The sequence below is a fragment of the Patella vulgata genome, chromosome 5 (genome assembly GCF_932274485.2).
Source record: "Patella vulgata chromosome 5, xgPatVulg1.2, whole genome shotgun sequence".
Lineage (NCBI taxonomy): Eukaryota > Metazoa > Mollusca > Gastropoda > Patellidae > Patella > Patella vulgata.
This window is the reverse complement of record NC_065883.2, coordinates 62,653,716-62,677,931: the sequence shown is the minus strand read 5'-3', so window position 1 is coordinate 62,677,931 and position 24,216 is coordinate 62,653,716. Positions and strand designations below refer to the sequence as shown.

General features: G+C 33.8%; 1 protein-coding gene across 4 annotated transcripts in view; it reads left to right on the top strand.

The window, feature by feature from the left end:
* The window catches only part of LOC126821601 (2-(trimethylamino)ethylphosphonate dioxygenase), a 34,276-nt gene extending 10,317 nt beyond the window's left edge, over positions 1–23,959 (top strand). For 3 of the 4 annotated variants that reach the window (XM_056101485.1, XM_056101483.1, XM_056101484.1), the window contains 9 exons: positions 4,213–4,268; positions 9,414–9,534; positions 10,050–10,174; positions 10,876–11,016; positions 11,401–11,461; positions 12,167–12,220; positions 21,268–21,336; positions 21,512–21,616; positions 22,197–23,959. In XM_056101485.1, the coding sequence (XP_055957460.1) occupies positions 4,213–4,268; positions 9,414–9,534; positions 10,050–10,174; positions 10,876–11,016; positions 11,401–11,461; positions 12,167–12,220; positions 21,268–21,336; positions 21,512–21,616; positions 22,197–22,304 (840 nt within the window). In that variant the 3' untranslated portion in view covers positions 22,305–23,959. Of the gene's footprint in view, positions 1–3,177; positions 3,297–4,212; positions 4,269–9,413; positions 9,535–10,049; positions 10,175–10,875; positions 11,017–11,400; positions 11,462–12,166; positions 12,221–21,267; positions 21,337–21,511; positions 21,617–22,196 lie in introns of all 4 variants that reach the window. The other variant, XM_056101486.1, reaches the window with a different exon arrangement.
* Positions 23,960–24,216: the final 257 nt, after the last annotated feature.

Below are 24,216 nucleotides of genomic sequence, written 5' to 3'. Positions count from 1 at the left end.
ATAATATATAAAAACGTAATAAAAGTATTTGCTTTACCCAGCTTCATATAGCTAGAAGAAATTTATTTTGTTCGTTCTGCACGACTATCTTTCGTTTCTTGCCTGTTTTTTTTTATTATTTCTCGGAAAAATCACTTTAAAAAAGTCCCCAAATATGTTTTCCTGGATAATTATGGATAATTGAAATTTTAACAAAGCCGCATAAATACCGACACTGGTAAGGTATATGAAGCATATCCTTTAATATATAAAAACGTGAAAAGATGGGGTAAAAATGGTTGGGGTGCCCAAGTTTAGATTTGTGGTTGATTCCACAAAGTAGTTAGATTTTAAAACGTTAAATACTGTGTAATTCAACATGGCGCCCTGGGGGGTTTAATATGATGTAGGTACGAATCAATACCAAAAGGTTTATTTATATGAGAGTCAAGGTTTGGACTATGCCATGGAAATCGGAAGTGGGAGGCGACGAGTATGTGTCGCTTTTGTGGACCGAGGTGAGATTGTCCCATGCATTAACTGGAGGGGTAGGCCTGTTCACCTTCGGTTATGTATCAATGTTGAATGAGCGACTTCTTATCAACCTGATTGGCTCTGGACCGGTTTGATTCTACGTATCTCTCTAGCTGAGAGAATAAAGATTTTTTAGCCGAGAGAATATCTTCCGTCAAAAAATAGTGGTTGATTCCGAGGCAAAAGGGGGAATCCCGACCGATTAATTTGATCAACAAAATTAGCCATAACGAGATCGATCATAAGCAGAAAGTGAGATAATATAAGAGATAAGAGTGGCTATGAAGACCTAGTTATCCCGAGTGTCAGTGACTAGTTTTGTTCGTATTGAACTCTTCAGACTGATTGGACTCACGTACTACTACTAACTGGTGCTCTAACGTCTGCTTCCACAGAAGTGATATCGCAGACAATGGACTCAGGTGGCAGGCGTTTTTATTTATACTATTAGGAAACCCCGGTGGTTATTAATTGGCGAGGTTACCGGGGTTGGCCTCTTGCCAGGGTTTGCTAATTTTATTTTTGTTTTACAATGCTCTACCCCTGAGTGTTCAAACTTTGGATTTATATTTAGCCTTTTAACCCTCTCACGGGTGTTACCTCAACACCCTTGTCTATATACTATCCCTTTATTGTTATGACAAGTAACAATGTTACAAACCAACGCAAGGCATTCTAGTTCACAAAATTATGGACACTAGCACTTTAATCTAAACGATCAGTTGTCAAACCTCTGTACAACCCTCGTAAGTGAGCTACTGACCCCAGTAACAAATTCGCAAACCCCACCAAGAGGCAAACCCTGGTAAACCCCGCCAATTAGTAACCATGGAAACCCCACTGGGGTTTCGTAATAGTATAAATAAAAATGCCCACCATGTGAGTCCAATCAGTCTAAAGAGTTCAATACGAACGAAACTAGTCACTGACACTCGGGATAACTAGGTCTTCATAGCCACTCTTATCTCTTATAATATTTTAGTTCGTTTCTTACATATTTTTTATTGAAACTATTGTATGCACATATGAAACTGAAGCAAAGAATGTAACAAACTCTTTTAAGAGCGTTGAATACAATAAAATGAACATTTTAAAGCCAGCGCTGTAAGATATGATATGGCATGTTTTGTTTTTTGGGGTGATAAAACACATATCAATTACTAAGAAAATAACATTTTTCTTTTACACCTATTCAGAAAATGGAGAAAAACTAAATTTAGAGTGATCCTGTATTAGTAGTTTTTTTTTCAATTCGAACTTGATTTGTCAACACAAATAACTTCTGTGAATCTCACCAATTGATAAGCACCTTGTTGTCAGGAGATTAATGTTGTTGATTGGTAATCAAGTTTAGTTTGTTGATCATCAAGTATGCCGCCGCACGGTCATAATATATTGAATAATTTTAATCAGATTGGTGTACAATTGGCTAAAGTATTTATAATATATATGGGCTTCAAGTACATACGATTTTGACATGACCATTTTATCTGCTCTTTGACCATGATGTTTTAGATAATAAATTAGACGAATAAAACGCAAAATGATGCTTGTGAACACAACTAACGAGTTTAAGACAAACCAGATGTGGAGTGAAATTAACAACAGCAATATGAATTTTTGCCCAAAACAACGGAGTACCACCATGAGAAATGGAACTTATAAGCATCAGGAATAGTTTGGTGAATGTTCATTGATGCTTCGACTATGGTCACACAGCTTTTGGCAATGTCCCCCGAACAATTGCCTTGAATCATCGGGGTTTCCTCCCAATAATCGGGAAACCAGGGTACCATCCCAATATTCATGTTGGGAGATCTCAGTCTCTTGCGTGTTGGCATATTGGTGGCACTTATGCCTAGGTCCCACTGGGCTTTTTTGCCTCTGCGATGTACTACCAAAAAGTCATGGAATTTCGAGCACTTTATTTTGCCGGCTAGAAGGCAAAAAGATTTTTCCCCTAAAATATTATTTAATTTTTTTTTCACTTTACCCGACAGCACAAAAAATCTGATTTTTAAAAACATATGCAAGTTAAATATGGTTAATGGCACTTTTATCTGGTGTATCTTTCCTTTTGATTTTTCTTATAAAATAAGGCTATATAACAATTAAGTGCGTTTTTTGCTGCATAGTAATACTAATAATAACAATATGTAGTTCAGCTATATTTTTTGTTTAAAAAATGTATGTTTTATCTCCTATAGATAATGAAATATCTATTCATATGGAATTTCTGGCTTCACAGTTGTCGCAACTTTATCTATATACAGCTTTGTTAGTCCCTATAGAGGTCACAATTTTTATCCGATTTAAAAAAAAACAAAAAACATGTGACTATATCACAGTTATACACTACTAATGATGGTTGAGTTCGATTTTCGTGAAAATTGGACAAAAACTGACGGACATAATGGCCATAATAGCTGCCCCTTGTACACAAAAGGTGTAAAAATATGGTATATCAAGGTTGTGGACCCTCAAGAGGCCACAGTTTTTATCCGATTTGGTTGAAAATTTAAATATATGTTTTCACCATAAAGATCTTGGTTCCTGTGATAATCACACATATCCGAACGTAACTTCCTGGATTATGGCTCCTGATTGGTCGAAAAATCGCATTTTTAGCTTGTGGATTTTCTAGAGGTCATAATTTTTTTTCAGATTTTAAAAACCGTTTAGCTATATCACTATTCCACCATAATGAAGGTTGAATTGGAATTTCGTGAAAATTAAAATGAAACTGCCCGACAAAATGGCCGCTCTTTGTACGCAAATTGTGTGTAAGTATGTAATACAATGGCTATATGGACCCTCTAGAGGTTACAATTTTTATCCAATTTTGATGAAACTTAAAACATATCTTTATATTCCAATATTCTCAGTCCCTTTTGATATTTGCACATTTCAGACTATAACTTTCTGGATTATGGCCCCTGATCCTGATTGTACAAAAAATCGTTTTTGTTTTTAGCTTGTTCTCTTGCAAAATGTGGCCGTATCCTGCCTGGCAGCCGCTGGTATTTAATGTAGACATATATTGTCGTTACCTGGTTTACAGGGATTTTTGTTAGAGTCATAAGGAAAAACCTTATTGAAATTCAGTATTTACTCTTTACTTATACATTCAAACTTCTGAAAGCTTCTGATATAGGACGAAGTTCTTGTATGAATTTTATAAAAGTCACAGAGCATAATTTTTTATTGCCAAGATTTTCATGTCGACGTATATTGTCATTGCCCCTGTCTGTGCCGGCGTCCGTCCGTTCACATTCTGTTTGTGGACACTCTACAGGTTACAGTTTTTATCAGATTTTGACGAAACTTGAAATGTAGGTTTATATCCCAAAGATCTTGGTTCCTTTCGATATTGCCATGTATCGGACTGTATGGCCCCTGATTGTACAAAAACTTATGCTTTTAGCTTTTCAACTCTCTAGATGTCACAATTTTTATCCGATTTTGATGAATCTTAAAATATATGTTTGTATCTCAAAGATCTTGGTTCCTTTTGATATTGACGCATGTCGGACCGTAACATACTGGATTATGGACCCTTATTGTACGAAAATCACGTTTTTAGCTTGTTCTCTGTACTCTGTCCATCTCTTGCAAAATGTGGGCATATTTTGCATGACAACCACTTGTTCAATGTGGTTTAAGTATCTTTTTGGAATTTCTATTTGTTTATTTGTTTAGGAAATACCAGTTGTCAACTATATTGATGTGATACAAAAGAAAAAAGAATTGTATAGGTAAGGTATCAATCTTAACAATTTGTGCAGCATTATATTATCTAAGTATGATAGAGATATTAAATTTAAATTGTTTTTAAAGTATGGCTTCATTCATATTTATAACAAAGTGAAAATAAAGTCAACTAGAACTGCGACGCAGTAATGACGGGTTTCACCGGTGCCCCGTTACCCTTGAACACATGTCACTTCCTGTACTGATGAAACTATTAAACAGGTTTCCATGTAAGCATTTCACACATCAAATAAAATGTATGCAGAATCAACCAAATCCGGCAATATCAATTCATTGGATACATTTGTTACATGTAAGTGATCCTGACAAAATTACATTACTTCCGGTGATAATGAAAATTCTAAATTAGTTTTATGAAATCATAAATGGCATAAGGCATCACATGGTGAAAATTTTTATGTAAATCGAATAATAATTGCCACTTTTATAGAACAAAAACCTTGAAAAGTGACCTGTAGAAAATCGTCCATTTCTCTGCAACCGTACAAGCTAGAAACCATTTTTTGGTATCTGTATGATCATGTGGGTTCAATCTATTTGTTGATTGAAATCAAATATCATAATTTTAAAAACAATACAAATCGGACTCATTTGAATAAAATATCTGTTTTGAAGGCTAAAAATACAGTTTTTGCCAAAATGATGTTACTTCCGGTGACAGAAAAAGTGTTAAATTACTTGTATGAAATCGTAAATGGCATTAGGTATTACACACTGGAAATTTTATGAAAACCGAATAATAATTGACACTTTTATGGACCCAAAACCTTGAAAAGTTACCTGTTGAAAATCGTCTATTTCTCCGCAACCGAACAAGTTAGAAACCATTTTGTGATATCTATATGATCGTATGGTTTCATTCTATTAGTTGATTGGAATCAAATATCAAAATTTTAAACAAATAACAAATATGACTCGTTTGAATAAATTACTGGTTTGAAGGCTATAAATACATTTTTTGCCCAAATTATGTCATGTTGCCATTTTTGGTCAAATCAGATGACTCTTTAACCCTAAGTAAAATACCACATAAAAATATTCATTAATAACAAAGTTTTTTGTAAAAATTTAAATTTTCAAAATTTGGCGCCTAATATCTCCTAAGATTCGTCGAAAATAAAAAATCCAAAGAACTGTAGCCATGTGCCTTGTCTCTGGCTATGTCAAAATGTATCAAATATTACAATCCGACAATTATTGATAACATTACGGCAAAATATCGAAAAACGACAACTTCGGAGATTTCGGACATTTCGCATTGTCGCAGAACGGTGGAAATAGCTTTAAAATTTAAATCAAACCCACTTTCCCAGTAAAACCGAAGACATCGAATCGATCCGACAAGTAGTTTCTGAGATATGCTCAAATGGAAAAATAATAATAATAATAATAAGAATACTTAGACTTGCTTGCAAGACTGAAGGCTTTCACCGCGCCAAGGCGTCACACGATCGCCAGATCCATGACAAAAGACTATCCCCACCTCTCACCCCCTAAACAAACACACACTCCCCCACCCCCCAAATAAAAACACACATTTGCATAACTCAGATATTGACATGTTCTTTGCATGCGCATTACGATAGAATGGAATCGAAAAATAAAGTTGATCTACGCGAAATGTTAAAAGAACAGTTTCGCGAAATGGACGAAAAGCAATGTCGCAATAGATATTAATATCAAAGTAAAATGAAATGGGGTTTAACACCATTCTGCTCGGAATGGACCATGAGGAATGTTTCGAACGTACAGCAGCGCTAGCCTACTCTTATATACAATTCCAACTGCCAAGGGATCTTTTACAGTCACACCAATGTGTATGCGGGACTTCGGAATCGCGTTCATGTCAGCTACTGAAATATGTAACTGGTTCAAAAATTAAATATCGCCAATTTTCTGGTTTCGTGCATGTTAAAGATTTGACGTCACTAACATGTAAAAGTTTACTATTAATTACAGACAGAGTCCAGGATCAAACAACTGAAGCAGTCAAGAGCCAGGATGTTCGCGACTACTTTGTTTTTTTATATTTACTGATACTATCATATTTCATTATTTGTTAGCGTAGGACATTGTCATTTATATATATATTAAACATGTATTGTATGTCTTATCATAGAAGTCTATAGTGTTATGTTCTTTCGTAATCATTTGTTTAAATACCTTAATTGTTCGTACCTTTCTAACCAGGGTAATTATATAACTGTTAAAGGAGCTAAGTCGCTAATATTACTGTAATTTCTAATCAGTTAGGTCCGGCGAAGTACGCCAGTATTCTCAATCGAATTTCAATCTCTAGCGTCTGGTTATTCCAGTCTACGCCGATGATAGTATTTATTGGGCATGCTCTTGAGATAAGAATATAGCGTCACCGTTTGACATGACTTGTGGAATATGCCTAGCCTCGTTTTTCAAGTCCATGATTACAATTAGCGCTGAAACGCATTATGGTACACGAATCGTGTACCAATTGTAAAATGTTTATTTTGTCTTAAATATTGGATATCATAAGGCCACCTTTTCCCGGTAAGATCACAATATCAATGTTGATTAAAACCGACAAATAATTCGTGTTTTCAATATCGAAGATTTTGGATGATATTGAGTTAGAGACTTAGCTACTTTAAATTAAACAACGGATAACTCCTACCTCTTAAAATGATTTATATAATTAGTAAATAATTATTATTATCTAATGATTGTTGTTTTGTGACATATATAGTGTAACCAATATATACATTGTACTTTTATAATCAATATGATACTGTGTATTAGTCGTGTTTATGTTCTTATGATTTGAATTTCTTCATGCAATATTTGTAAATCGCCACTAGGAATAAATGTCTCTTATATAGATACATTATGCTGGCTGGAATTTGCAGGGTAGGTTAGCCTTTGGGATTGATTGTAAATCGCCAGTAGGATACATTATGCTGGCTGGAATTTGCACGGTAGGCTATAGCCTTTGGGACTGCGCTGTATCATACGGTCTGTCATTGAGTCAACTGGCTGGGTTTCGATTCCCCGGTTGAACGTGACAAGGAGTATGTTGCCTGTCCAACCTCGTGGGTTATCTCCGGTTTCCTCCAACTGCTAAAGACCCCTACGAGCAACGAATTATTGAAATAAAAAAAAGTAAACCATATGTTAGTCCCGAAATGATCTCTAAACATGCTCGTACAGCGGCGCTAGTCTTCTTTTATATAGAATTCCAACCGCCAAGGGATCTTTTACGGTCACACCAATGTGTACACGGGACTTCGGAATCGCGTTCATGTCAGCTACTCAAAAATGTAACTGGTTCAAAAATTGATTGAATATTCAATGGTTTCGTGCACGTTAAAGATTTGACGTCACTAATAAGAATTTAATATTAATTACAGAGTCCATGCTCAAACAACGTCATGCCTTTCATCATAGGTGCAATATTCGATACTACCGTATGATACTATTTTCTTATAAACAGCGCGAGCCGTCGATTTCTGTCCAGATGATTACCGGTATAAGATAATTTTGACAAAGAAGCAACAATATTAATTCGAAGACTAATTATTACACACAGCAATCAACTATTTCTGTTACAGGGTCACTAAACCCATATTTTGGATAGAAGAAAACACTCATAGTTGAAATAATTTCAGTTCAAATATCATCACTGATAAAAGCACGCTTGAATAGACTCTATACGTACAGATTGTATCCCCCCTTATGTTTCGCTTAACAATGAAAGGTGCCGTGTTCAATTTTTGATCCCTTTGTTCTGCTACTCCTGAAACTTGGGACTGTTGTACAATGTTTTTATATATAACACTACTGATAGGCCTCTCTGTAGAAGAAGTTCCAAAAAAGAATTATTTGACTTTTCGAGAAATAGGCCTCTAAAATTGCTCCAAATCGTAAAAATACGACGTTTTCAATTTTAGATCTCTTTTTTCGGCTACCCCTGACATTTCAAAAAAGAATACAGTGGTTTCACACAACAGAGTACATTGGTCTCTCGATTGAGAAAGTTTTTAAAAAATCGTTGGGGGACTTTCCGAGAAACATGCGTCCAAAGTTGCTCGAAATCGTAAAAAACGTTACTTTTCAAAGTCACATAACTTTTTAAATTTTTGATAGAAACATGCCGCTTTAGTACCATCCGATAGACAATTCAATTGGCTATTAAACAATATAAAACTTTAACTAATCGACAAAAACACAATTTATACATCGCATTTTCCGCACAGGCACCCATTTTTCACAATTTTGTCAAAGTTTGGATACCTTTCTTGACTACTTCCGGTGATTAGGGGATTTTCATTTATAGTTCATGGACTGGTATGGTCCTTCGACTTCATATTCCTGAAGTTTCAGAAAAATCGGTGGAGCCGTTTTAAAAAAAATAAGAACTCTACGATTTGACCAAAATGCGAAAAAAAGTGAAAAATCAAAATCAACATTTCAGAACAAAACTTATATTGTTAAAATCAGAATTGATGTCAGCTATCCAAAAATATAACTGAAATTTAAAAATTCCCAAAAATAAAATTTTTTAGAAAATTTTGAAAATTTTCCATTTTCACCCAAAAAATTAGAGTGACAAAGTTTCTAAATTCCACAGTTTTGAATTGCTATCTGCTCAGAAATGTCTCCAGCTATCCAAAAATGTAAATATATGAAGAATCCATTGAGAATTAAGAGAATAATGGCCGATTTTCAATTTTCGTGCACGTTAAAGATTTGACGCATTTCCGCTATGCGCACAAATTTCGTTTTACATTTAAGCACTAACTACCACCCACTTTCCCGAGAGAAAATCAAACTTCAGACCACTATCTCTTATAGTTGCTGAGAAATAGGCAAAACGGAAAAAAAAAAAAATAATAATATTAATCTTAGTAATAACAATAGTCTTTCACCGAAGGTGAACGCCTAATAATCATAACAAAAACAATAGTGTTTCACACTGGCTACGCAGTGTGAAACCCTAATAAATACATTATTGTTAAAAACACAAAGTAGATAGCTGAGCTATGCAAGCACGAAATATTGTAGCAATATTAAAGTCTACATGCTCTTTTGGCTTGGTTCCTAATGGATTTTTTTTTGACAAAGTTCTGTATCAGAATATGAATATATTTATATAGATGGTTACATTTGGTAAATGAGTATGGTATATGTTTAATGAAAGATGTTCCAGCAGAAGATAAAGCTCATTTAGCACTCGCTGATTTGATAGGTCCTGTTCAGGAAACTAACTATGGAAAGGCAAGTATATAAACCTACATAGATTTAGATTTCTTTTGTTTATTCATTTAATGTTTAAATTAACAATAGATTTCTATATGCCTGCATTCAAATTGTCTTTTTAAAAAACGTTCTTTGGCTAGACTAAAGGTTATGTTGGACTTGGGGGGGGGGGGGGTATTAACCCAGGCATTGAAAGCTTTAAGGCTGTTACAGTTTGTCAGATTTAAACAAACAAGAGTTTGTCAGATTTAAACCAAAAATTTACTGAACCATTCAAAATACAGATCTGTTGCCCCGTGAATACTTAACTTTGCACACTTTATAAGCTGAAGTTTACATGGAGTTAAAAATTCTGGATTATAAGATAGACAGTCTCAATATATTTTTATAGAAACTGGTATAGGTTACTGTCACATATGTAAAATTTCATGTCTGTATGATAATAGTTTGCTTCCTTTTACAATTATAAAAATGTAAATCTTTAATTGATGAAATGAGATAAATGGATTTTATGTTTAATTATATTTTTATTGACGTTCGATGTGAAATCTGCTCCTAATCCAGTAAATATAGCCTACAGTTCTGTTGGTTTATCCCTTCATATGGATTTAGTTTACATGGAATCTCCTCCAGGACTTCAACTGTTACATTGTCTAAGGTAATAACCATTAATAATCAACGATTAATTTTGTTGGGTAAGTATATATTGCCAAATCAGTTTCAATCCTTGACTTGTATCGGGGATCACGTGGCTAAGTGGGTACGGTGCTGGCTCGCTAGCCTGGAGGTCGGGTGTTCGATCCCTGCATTGGCCGAGAAAGTTCATCTCGATTTTCCGGCGTGATTTCCCCTTGTCAGTGATGCAGAATGGTGGCTCAGTGAGTAAGAAGTTGTGTTCGATCCCTGATTTGACCGAGAAAGTTCATTGGGATTTTCCACTGTTGTTCCCCCTTGTCAGTGGTGTACACCATGGCTTGCACGTAAAAGATCCCATGATATTTGGAATTCTATATAAGTAATTTCCCTCTTAGCACATTGTATGACATATGCCCATCTTCATTAGCCCAGTTGAAACAGAACTGTAGGATGTTAAACAACATTTCATTTCTTAAGTGATTGGCAGAGAAATTGATCAGTTGTAGACTTTAATTCTGTAAGTCAATTTGAATGCCATATTTACTATGTAAATTGAGAAAATGATAAAAATTGTCCTATTCATTTAAATAAATTTCTGGCTAGTCTGAGGTAAATATAATACACAAAAAACAACCATCTGACAAATGTTGAAGTGATAGGCCATTTCTCAACTCTTGTTTTCTATATATCTAACAAAATTTCTATTTTTATTATATTAAACAGATTTGATGACTGTGTTGAAGGTGGAGAGAGCACATATTTAGATCTCTTTCATATTGTAGAGGAGTTCAGAAAATCTCATCCAAAATATTTTCAAATTTTATCAACAATACCAGCGACATTTTACAAATGTCATTATGATAGGTATGCAAACCCTAATATTATACTATGCCAAATCAGTACATTGTGGTTATATTGTGATAGGTATGCTAACCCTAATATTATACTATACCCACTTCTGCAACCTATGCATTTTAACGTACCTTTGTATTATTGAAATAAAGATAATCTGTGGTTAGTGTTAAACCTCCCCTCTTTCTCTTTGAAGTTATCTCCACTTTTTAAAAAGTTTTTTCTGATTATGTTGCAAAATATTCAATATGTACCATATGTTAGTGTTAGTGGTTAGTGTCAAAGAAATGTTAAACCCTCCCCTCTTTCTCGCGAATTTTAAGTTATCTCCACTTTTTAAAAAAGTCTTCTCTGGTTATGTTGCAAAATATTGAATATATACCATATATTTTATAGAGAAAATCCATTCCATCTTGTTTATCAGAAGCCACATATTGTACTAAATCATCATAAACAGGTCAGTGTAACTTCATGGATTTAAATGTTATTCATTTTAAAATGTTATTAAAAGATAATGCACACCAAAATGCTGACACCGAAATATATTATAATAATACTAATTTTACACAGGCCCTTAGGTTAATACTGTAATATATAGTGAAGCAGTAAGTTTTATTTTAATCCTTTCAAATGCCTGTGTCTATTTACCATTAAAATATTAACATGAATTGTATCAATTGTTCATTAAAGATATGTTATGTAAGATTTAGATAAAGGGTTGATCGTTCTTGCTATAATAGTTAAAAAATGTTAATTCAAAATTAATATACTGAAAATTTCATTCAAATTAGTTTTTTCTGAGCCAAGTTGTCACTGGTTAAAGTATTGACAAGATGTGTTTAGCAACTTACTTGTTAATCATTAAATGGAGAGTGCATTTCCTTTAATCAGTTTAAATCTCTGCCATCTGATGGCTAGAGAGTTGATTATAGGCTTGTCATGTGAATAAATGTCTAAATAATAATTACTGCCAAGTTCCAGACTAACTCTTGTAAATCTATCCTTAAATCAATCTATTTGAAAGAGATTTAATATTTTCATTTTTTTGTTTAAACAATAATATTATTGTTCTGTCTGAGATCAGAAAGAAATTTTGATTTTATGTTTGTATTGTTTAAAGGTTGCAGGATTTAATTTTATTTTATGTTTGTATTGTTTTAAGGTTGTCGGATTAAATTGGGCTCCACCATTTGAAGGACCATTATTAGTAGAAGAGGTATTTGATTATCTCAGAATTTAATTGAAAAGATGGTAGGAGAGTGCAAGATGGTTAAATATAATTCTATCTTTATTGATTAGTCTGTCAGTAAGATATAGATTCCATGTTTATGTCATCAGATTATATAATATTAAAGATAAGCAGATAAACAATAGAAATTAGCATATTATTGTATTTGCCATGATCAGCTAGATGATTAGTGTAAACATAATATCATAAAATTATCCTTATATTAATTGTCCCCCGCCTTTCGAAGAAAGCAGGGGACTATTAAAATGGGTTCGTCCGTCTGTCTGTCTGTTGAATGTTCAAACTTGGTGTAGGTGTTTATTAGGTCAATGCCTTGATGGAGTTCGAAGATGAGCATTTTCTTCTTAGGGTAAGCAGAGATAAGCAATTTGATTGGTTGATGCTTTGGGACATGATAACTTTAGTTCTAATTAAGCGAGGGTGACGAAACTTTGTGTATAATTTCATTACTGTGGTATTGGGGTGTATAGGCCACAAGATGGCCTGGATTGTTTATGACAATCAGAAGAGCTAATTAAAAACAGCCATCTTCCATTTCACTCCATCCCAGAATTCCATCTAGGATCAAAGCCTTTTATTAATCAAGGGGAGTAACTCTATTAACACAAAGAACTCAAGAAGGCTTCAGACCACTATTCCTTAATAATATGAATAAGTTGGTTTAGTAAAGGAGTATATGACATCCCCCGGTCTCAAACAAAAACTCCAGTAAGGAATTAAAATTTAGAAATGACACGTTAACTTATACCATGAAGCAAAATTATAGCATACACACACTATCATACTTCACTACAAGTAAATAAATTGCTTAAAAACATGAAAGTTGAACATTTAAAATTTAAAATATCAAGTTGTCAGTGGAATTTTACAATTTACATGTCTCTTAAAATTCTTAAATTGTTGAGTACTGCTCAAACCTTTATGCAGAGGTATCTTATAAACAAACATGCGTTAATTATTCCTAAATTCAAATACAATATCAACTATAGTTTTGAACATCACAATGAATGTGAATTAGGATTGAAAATACATACATTACAAATACAAGGTATACTAACAACAAGAGAATTGTATTAATAACAATTTTGTATAAACATGCAATGAGAACATTATTAAATCACATTTTAATATTTACTCAATTTTCCTGTAATCCTAAGATTATTATTACTAAGTAATTTCTCAGTTATGTCAATTAAATCTGGAGATTGGTCTATATTGACCCATTCACATTCATGAGGTTTATCGTCATTAAAATTTAATAACAATTGTAGATTTCCACACTTAATTCTACCTTTCTTGATATGAAAAACATTATCATTATTATTGACATCCACTAGGTAATTTAATTGTTCTTCCATCTGTGTATGACATAATTTAGATATTGAAGCTAAATTCTTATTATCATTAAGATAACTCACACATTGAGATATAGTGTAAGGTGTAGTAACTCTATTAAATACAACATTTTGATCAGCAAAGGTTGGCAAAACTAAACCATTTTCATCAGTGTATTGAAAAGTCAAATCATTAGCTACATGAACATTATCATTTACAGTTTTACCAAGATGTTTTCGTAATTGATCAATATGAGTTAGACGTTTATTTGGCTCATTAGAACGAACAAAGCGTGGTTTAAGTCTATTTATAGAATAAACATCTTGTAATATCTTTCCGTCCAAAGTGGAAAGTATATAATGCGTTCTGTCCAAGATTTGGTGAACCACTAAGAGACCACACCATTCAGCCTTCATCTTCCTTGAGTTACAAGTAAGAGATGAAGAAGATGGTTTTAATACATAGACAAATTGTCCAAGTCCATAAATAGGGTTTTTACTTATACTATGAGAAATGCTTATATTTTGATGTTCTTGTTGTCTACGTTGAAGATCAAGCATAGAAGATGATATAGCATTGAATTTTTGCTTTAAATGACTTAAATACTCCTCATAGGATTTACTAACTCCATCGAAATTCCAAGCTAAGGAAGTAAGATTCTTTGGTGGCTTACCAAAGGCAAGTTCGTATGGACTAAAATTTCCTAATTGTGGGGAGACAAAGAAATTGTATGCATATGTGCAAGTTGACAAATATCGAACACAGTCGGTACCATATTGGTTCAAATTGAACTTGAGTAAGTCTGATATTGACTTAATATGTCTTTCCACCATGAGACTACCATGATTAGATACACTGATAAGTTTGTGATCAATCTGTAATGCAGAACAAAGAATAGAGACAAGTTTTCCTGTAAGCGATGAAGCGGCATCAGTTATTAATACTGATGGCGGACCAAATATACATACAATCTTCTGTATAATAGCTTCGCAAATAGTCTCAGCATCTAATGTTTTGAGGGGAATACAGATAAGAAAACGGGTTATTTCATCAGACTACCATAATATGTTTAAATCCTGTTGGTGATGCAGGCATAGATTTGAAATCTAAACATATTTTATCAAAAGTACAATACTCTGTTGGTATACGTGGATGATACATCCGAACATTGTCTGTTTTCCCTTTAAATTGTTGACATTTATGACAACTAGTGATATATGATGAGGTGGTAGAAAACATACTAGGGAAATAAAATAACTTTCGCATTGTGAGATATGTCCTTACAATACCTTGATGACTAGATAATAAACTATCATGATATATAGCAATAATATTATGACATAATGATTCTGGAATTGCAAGCTGAAGAGAAAATGTATTATCATTATGTATGAGAAGACGAAACAAAATATGATCACATATAATATATTCTTCACTTTTGTGTTTGACTGATTTTGCTGCTTTACGGTTTGAAGCCAGAATACCATGACTGAGAAAATCATATACAGGTTTGAAGAATGGAGAAGTTTCTTGTTCTAACCGTAGTTGATTTTTATCTACAGGTAAATTATAATCACGAATTATCTTTTTCTTGATAACTTTTAATAGTTTATCTAGCTGAGCTTGTTTAGGAAAATGTGTGCGAATAACATTATCCGCATTATGAACTACAGGTGTAGGTGGGAAACATAGTTCAATTGGTATCTCGATTTCTTCAGGAGATTCAGGTTGAAAAGCATTATCCACAATCCTTGGGTCTTGTGTGGTAGATGATGCTTTAATAGAACTATCATTTGATATCCTGATATGAGATCGTTTGGGAGATTGGGAAATTGTCGGGATTTTCTGAACATCAGAAGGCTGATTATTAACTGTATCAACCGAATTATGTGATACTGTCTGATGTTGGGCAGAAGGGAAAACTGCAGGTACAGAAATGTTATGTGTCTTAGCCCATTGACGAGTTATAGGTCTATCAGTTACTGGATTGAGAATAGCGAATGCTGTAGGGACAATACTGTCTATCTCCGAATCACTTTCGAGTGGGCTTCGGGAGAGAAAATCAGCTAGGACTAATTCTGTGCCCTTTTTGTAACCAATCTTAAAGGCATAATGACTAAGTTTGACTAACAGTTTCTGTAATCTGTTGGTACAAGGTGGACGTTTGGAGTTACAGAGGTGGACAATGGCAGCATGATCAACATACGCATCAAATTCAACTCCTCTAAGTAGATATTGGAAATTAGAGATATTGATCAGAAGACCAAATAATTCTAATTCTGTGACTGAATAGCGCTCGCATGCCTTAGGAAGTCGTTTTGAATAATAACCAAGAATTCTCTCTTCACCATCAATAATTTGGGTAAGATATGATCCTGTAGCTGTTCTTGAGGTGTCACTATAAAAGGGTAATCCTACCACTATCATTAGGCATGTACAGAACAGGTGGTTGTACAAGTAGTGACTTAACCTTAATAAATGCTTCTTCTTGTGCTGCAGACCATTTAAATGATGATTTCTTGCTGGAAATTTTATGCAAGGGTTGTAGAACAGACTGTAAGTATGGGAGAAAATTGGAAACATAGTTAACAGCACCTATGAATTTTCTTACATCTTTACTTGACGTAGGTCTTGGGATATTTTGGATTGAGCGGCTTCTATCAGACAAAGGCTGCAGTGTGACTAAACCTTGTTTATTAATCGCAATCTTATGACCCATATAGACCACTTCATGACAAAAAAATGAGCATTTTCTTGGTGTAACTTTGAGTCCATTTTGAATTAAGGCACTGAAAATTAACTGTAAATGCTTCTTGTGAGCTTCGTTGTCTTTACTGAATAAGATAATATCGTCATGATGGGCTATACAAAATGAATAACTACCAGGAACTTTTGATGATATTTCATCAATTTTAGATTGAAAAACTGCTGGTGAGACACTCAAGCCTTGTGTAAACCGTTTAAAGTAAAAGTGTTTGCCTCCAGAATATGATGAAATACCCGTATATTGTTGGGCTCTAGGTGATAATGGAAGTGAAAAGAATGCTGACTTCAGATCTAAGCAACTTATAACATTAGGTTTAGCATGACCAATCCTCTTTAAGGTGTCAGATAATAGGGGAAATGGATGGTTAAGACGTTTGATTTTAGAATTAAGATACCTGAAATCAACAACAACACGTTTTTCTTTAGTACCTTTCTTAGGTAGAATGAGAACTGGTGATGTATACGACTGGTGACCAACAGCTAAAATTCCTAGTTTGACAAGCTTTTCTAATTCCTGATCCACAATCTTTTTCTCAACTTCTGTTTTTGGATAAGGGCGAATGTAGAAAGGGCGATTGTCGTTTACTTCTATATCAACTTGTATGTCAGGGCATTTTCCAATTTCACCATGAAGACTGAAAGCTTCCCGATTTTGACACAACATATCATAGAATTTGTCTTTTTGAGAAAGATCAAGCACACTTTTGGACAAATCAATTTGTGACTTGAAAACAGACTTACATTACTTGATGATGTAACATTATTTTGATCATACTCAGAAGTGAAGTTAATATTATCATAACTTACAATATCTTGAAGGGATATAAATGAAATTGGTCGAGTAGGTCTGATATGCAAAGTTTTAGCACTTGTGTTATGAATTGGTATAATGGCTTTATTTCTTTCCAGCTTAACCAAAATTGTTGAAGGACACATATCAGAAATATGACTGCCACAATACATGACAACTTCACGATTCCTAAACAAAGGAGGAACTTTACCATGAACAGTGATGTAACGACAATGTTTAGGTCTGACATATACACTATGAGCGGTTATAAATGGAATGGTTGTAGCTTTACAATGAAATACATTATCACGAAAACTAAAGACTTCCATTCAAATCAGCTAAAGTTTCTTGACCAATGATAATATCAATTCCGATTAAATCGGCAGCAATAAAAGCTTGAATGGTAAACTTTACATTTTGAATAAGCACATCAAACTTAATAGAATATTTACACAATAGTAGATTGCCATTACCAAGTCGAAAGCAAATGGATTTGACAACAAATGAACAGGCAACCCACTTAAATAGGGTGAAGATTGAATAAGTAAAGACGAAATGATCGACCTTGATGCACCACTATCAATTAATAATAAAGCTGAATGACCATCTGAAAATTCTCCTTTGCAATAATTTCGTTTTGAAAGTTGAATAGAAACAGAACTAGAATGATTCTGTTTACCTGCAGTAGAATGAATAGGTTTGGTTTGATTAGATTTAGGGAATTCATTCCGAGCAGTAGAATAAATTCCCTCTATTGAAAATCCTGTTGTTGTCTTTTAGCAGAAAGGTGTTTCTGACGCAGAAAACATGATCTCCATGTATGATTTGGTTTTAAGCAGTAGTCACAAAATATAGGTCTATTGACATATTTAGAATGCTTATTTGTGTACGAGGAATATCGCTGTTGACTAGGTGAACAAGAATAATCACGTCTTGATCGAACTCCAGGGTTGTTGGTATGCGATTTGGGACTAGGTGAATATTGGCGTCGTCTGGGTGAAAGTGATTGCTCACGAGCATAAGACGAATGACTATAATTTGGATGTTTGGCTCGGTGTCTGACATGATCATCTGATGCTACATACAACTTAAGTTCATCTAATTCTTTTCGTAATGAAGAAAGATCATCTGTGTCAGACGTATAGAAGGATACCTCCTTACTAGGATTTACGGTTCTGTCAGGGTTATTTATATCAAAGAAACACTGAACTTTAGTTATGATGTCATTCAAAGTAGTTGTGTCATTTGTTGACATGGCAACGACTTGTTGACAGTTTGTAGGGAGGATTGATACAAATTTTATGTTTGAGTTGGGTGCGACCTACTCCAAGTTGAGTAGCTAATTTCTCCAAACATTCTACATTTTCCGCAGGAGTGATAGAAGTGTCGTAAGTGAATGGGGAATAGGCTTGGTGCAAACCAAATAAAGACTTATTTTCTGAAAATCTGTTAATAAATTGTGTGCGTAAATCTTCACGACTTCGAAATATTTTCTCCTCTATCCACAATCTCGCGGTTCCTTTTAAAGACTGTTTGAAAAGATTTATCATCTTATTGATAGCAAGAACTGTCTGAGGATTCATCTCCTCATCAGAGTACTCAAGGTAATCTTCGAAAGATAAAAAATGGGCCGTGGCCAGATCCCTATTTAATACGGACCCATCAAATCTATCAAATGACAGAGGTCTCTTGCGTTCAACAACCTCATTCCGATGGTTAGCCATAATTGTATACAAATAATCAAAATAGTTAAAAAATGTTTACAATTTTGTCTAAACATTGAATATGATTGACCCTGATTAATTCGTTCACTATTGACTATATGAGCAACTATTATTATCAAAATAATTGTAAGACAAATCAGGATGATTACATGTTTAAACAATAAAGAAAGAAATACATCTTGTAAACATGGAAAACATCAATTAGCAAAACAAATTATCTAAATATTTAAGATCATGAAACAATAATAACAGATTCACACAACCATTCAGCATAATTCACACAAATATGGTATCAGAAAAAGTTTATATTATAAATTGACTGGAATATTGCCAAATTAATTTAAAAGTTGTAAAATTGAATTTACTTATAGGCCAAAATTAAAATTTCTAAAGCCTTCTTTCACAATTCTGTTTTAAGAAAAAAATATTGTCTCTTTTAGGGATAAAAGTCACTGAAAGGCTTCAGTGAAAGTTCACAAGACAGCAAATTTGAGTTGAAATAATGTCACTTGTAGGCTACAACAACACAGTCACAAGACAGCAAACTTGATTCCAAGATTGTCACTGTACAACACTGTAGTCTATACTACATTAATTATGTCACTATGAATGAATTGGATCTAGGCTAGTTATAGTTCTAGGCTAGGCATCCACACTTTAACATGGGAAAATTGGCACACTCATGTCAAAACAGATTTTCCATTAGGCCTTTATAACACAGTGTAGGCCTACATGTCTATGGATTTATTCATTTGGATCATTTGAAATGTCTCTGGATCTGTACATAAGCAATTTAGACTAGGCTTAGATTTTAATTTCACACAAAGTAATAATAGAGTTTATAATCAGGCCTCACTATAGTATTTCAAGTCTGGTGAATTTGTAGTCCTCAGAAAATAAAGGTTCCCAAATATCTGCTGAACGACTAATTTCACACAAATGGAGTTTAATCAGGCCTCACTAGGTCTACTTCTGATGAAATTTTACTCCTCAGAATAAAGTAGATTCCCAAATATCTGTTGAATAATGGGAGAATATGCTCCACAAACTAGAGTCCAAATCTCAAAACATGTGCTCCTCGCATCACAAGTCAATTCTTGGTAACAATTCAAAAATATCACTTGTTAACTAGTTCTTCAGATTCTACATACTAGAAATGGGAGTTTGGCATCTCCACCATGTGGTATTGGGGTGTATAGGCCACAAGATGGCCTGGATTGTTTATGACAATCAGAAGAGCTAATTAAAAACAGCTGTCTTCCATATCACTCCATCCCAGAATTCCATCTAGGATCAAAGCCTTTTATTAATCAAGGGAAGTAACTCTATTAACACAAAGAACTCAAGAAGGCTTCAGACCACTATTCCTTAATAATATGAATAAGTTGGTTTAGTAAAGGAGTATATGACATTACATCAATACCCTGACTAAGTTTGATAATGAGCATTTTCTGCTCAGGGTAAGCAGAGCGATAAACAATTTGATTGGCCGAGACTTTGGAACACAATAACTCTCCTTCTAATTGAGCTAAAATGTTCAAACATGGTGTAGGTGTTTATTAGGTCAATGCCTTGATGGGATGTGAAGATGAGCATTTTCTGCTTAGGGTAAGCAGAGGTAAGCAATTTGATTGGTTGATGCTTTGGGACACGATAACTTTAGTTCCAATTAAGTGAGAGTGATGAAACTTGGTGTATAGTTTCATTACATCAATACCTTGACTAAGTTCGATATTGAACATTTTCTGCTCAGGGTAAGCAGAGCAATAAGCAATTTGTTTGGCCGAGACTTTGGAACACAATAACTCTCCTTCTAATTGAGCTAGAATGTCCACACTTGGTGTAGGTGTTTATGAGGTCAATGCCTTGATAGAGTGCGAAAATGAGCATTTTCTGCTTATGGTAAGTAGAGATAAGCATTTTGATTGGTTGATGCTTTGGGACACGATAACTTTAGTTCTAATTAAGTGAGAGAGATGAAACTTGGTGTATAGTTTCATTACATCAATACCTTGACTAATTTAGATGATGAGAATTGTCTGCTTAGGCTAAGGAGCAATAAGCATTTTGATTGGTCAAGACTTTGGAACATAACAACTCTGCTTCTAATTGAGGTAGAATGTTTAAACTTGATGTAGATGTTCGTCGTGACTTAGTTTAATGATTAATATATCGAGCCAAAGCTAAGCAGAGATAAGCAATTTCCTTGGTCGATGCTTTGGGAAAAGATAACTTTGATTCTATCTGATAGAGAGTGATGAAACTTAGTGTATAGTTGATAATCAGTTTGATTGCTCGATACTTTTGAAAAAAATAGATGTGCGATTAATTAATATGTGTCATCTATTTATTTGGGGATTTCAGCCTCACTGTTGGCTTGTTTTATCATTATCCTACAGGATGATGTATTAATGTATTACGAAGCCTATGAAGAATTAGGCAAAGCAATCATGAACACTGATAAAATGGTAAGTGAAAAAATGTTGTAGGATGAGAGACAAACTAAGCAATACCTACAACCGGCAGACTATCTTTCATTCAATTTCAAAATTATTCATGCCAGACTTGCTAAACAAATGTATGTCAAAATTGCTCGCCAATCTGAATTCATCCTTAGAAACTACATTTTTTTAAATTTTTCAGTTGACATATGGAATGAAAGTTGGTGATCTGATGGTATTCAATAATCATAGAATATTACATGGTAGAAATGAGTTCAGGTTGAATGGTGGAATTAGACATTTACAGGTGATATAATCTGTGTTATTGAACTTTTAAAAAATAATTATCATGGTACTGTCTTACATATAGCCACAATATTACTGTTTTCCTAAAATCAAAAATAATTATAATTGTATTATATTTAGTTACATTAAAACACTAATGAATTACATTGGTAATGTGATAGCCCCAAATCCTAGCTGCATGGCTGGCAAGAAAATATGTGATCTGTAATTCACGAGTCTTTAAGGATATGAAAATACTTTTTTAGAATAGGCTAAAGGATATAACATGAAAGGTACAAATTTAGATTTGATAAAGTACACTAAATTTTTGTTTATATTTTAGCCTATTTCAACATGTCTTTTCATAATATTGTAACTTGCAACTTCCGACTCATTTGGCTGTCATGGGTCACACACATATATGTGTTGCACTGAACTCTGGCCATCATAAAAGAATTTAATGTTAGTCTCAAAATGACCTATCTATAGCCATATATACACATACACATATTCATATGCACATATTATAAAGTCATACTATAACATTATTATATGTATATGTATGTATATTTTAGTAAATCGGTATATTGGATCTATTTTAGGGATGTTATATTGGTATAGATGACTTCAAATGTAAAGTTCAAGTTTTATCAAATCAAGTTGGTGATGGACAGCCGCCAAAACATGTGGGAAATCAAAGCTGGCTATGATTACTATTGGACATTAAGGGGACACTGTTGGAAATCTCCTCCACAAAGGCTGAAATATGGTGTGCCGCAAGGTTCAGACCTGGGACCACTTTTGTTCACAGTATACACACCTCTTTTAGGAGACACCATGTAAGAAAACACAAAATTGACTACCAGCACTGTTCAACTAGTCTCTTATGGTCAGCGCTCTTTTAGTTATCAAGCACCTGTTTTATGAAATAATCTACTATTTAGTTTAAGATGTTGTACATCTCTATATTCTTTTAAAAAACAACTTAAACACATTTATTTAATAAGGCTTTTAACTGACTCTGTATACAATCCTTAACATGTCCATAATCTTGATGTTTATTTATGATTACATTGTCACTTTGTAAAGTGCCCTTGAACATGTTATATGAAAGGGTGCACTATAAATATGCTGTAATAACGATAATAATATATTTTATTATATAAAACCTATACGCTTACATATAAGTATGAATAAAGCTATTAATGTTGATTTTGAGTACAGCGGTTTCTGTATTATAAACACAATAAGAATGAATCTATCACTGGTGATATTGAGTAAAGGATTTCTGTATAAAGATACAAACTGTGTGATAAGATGATATACTTGGACTAAGTATATATTGAAACTAATTTTGTCTATTAAACGTTTGCTTCAGATCCCTTGCAAGGAAACTACCCAAGCGATAAAATCAGTTTTAAACAGCTTTATTTGTCATATGACTTGATTCACTGTCCATTTACCCATTTACCATAAATAGCGAAGTCTAAGTAAATTCTTAGATTATTTGATTTTAAAAACCGTTCAAATATATCACCATTACACCATACTGTAGGCCAAAATGGAAATTTCTTGGATTCTGATTCAGATTTAAAAGATAATTAGTAAATTTCATTTCAACTCGAGTCTGACAATAATGGTTGCCATGACAATTCTGTCACAGTCAGTGAATAAAAATACAACTTATTGAACTCCCTACGTATAACTGATATACGCTTTAAAAATATACAAGACGCGGCCTCGGCCTCTAATGATTTAAGCGGTATCAAAAAATGGACAATAACAGTCCTCTAAATTCTAAACAGTCGATTTTTATCTCCTAAATGACGGTTGCGTTCGAATTTCGTAAAAAAAAAGGACCGAGACTGCCCGACAAAATGGCCACTCCCCGTACGCAAATACGTAAAAGTATGTAATACACAAGGTTATGGACCCTCTAGAGGTCACAATTTCTATCCGATTTAGATCATACTTATTTGTTTATGTCCCAAAGATCGCGGTTCCTTTCGATATTGTGGCCCCTGGTTTTAAGCCTTTTCCCTGTCCATCTCTTGCAAAATGTGGGCATATCTTGCATGGCGTTGCTTGTTGGTCCCGTGGGAGTCCCATAGTCCTAAGTGTTTCTCTTGCAATCCAATGTGTTTCTAGTTACATTGAATGTCTCTACTGTTACTTGAAATAACTAACCGATAAATACATCTCTAATTAACTTTGAATAGATCTATAATTGTTGATTTTTAGTAATGCAGTTTCTGTCTAAACATATAGATATAACTATGAATATATCTATAATTGTTGATTTTGATATTAATAAATCTATACTTGGTGATATTGCATGATAGAAATAAATTGTGTTGTAATCTAATCAACCGAGGATTTTGTTTTTAGAGATCTTTTTCAAACCAGTTTGAATTGCTTAAATACACAAGCATAACTGTATCATATTAATATTGGTATTGGTGAATGTTCATGGACAGAAGAATAAAAAAGTTAAACGAATGGTTACCGTGGTATGTACATAGTTATAAATGTCAAAACTTTAGAGCAAGACCAGGACCGTAACTAGCTGAGAGCAACGGGGGGGGGGGGGGGGGGTGTTCTCAGGGGTGCTGCAAAATTGAC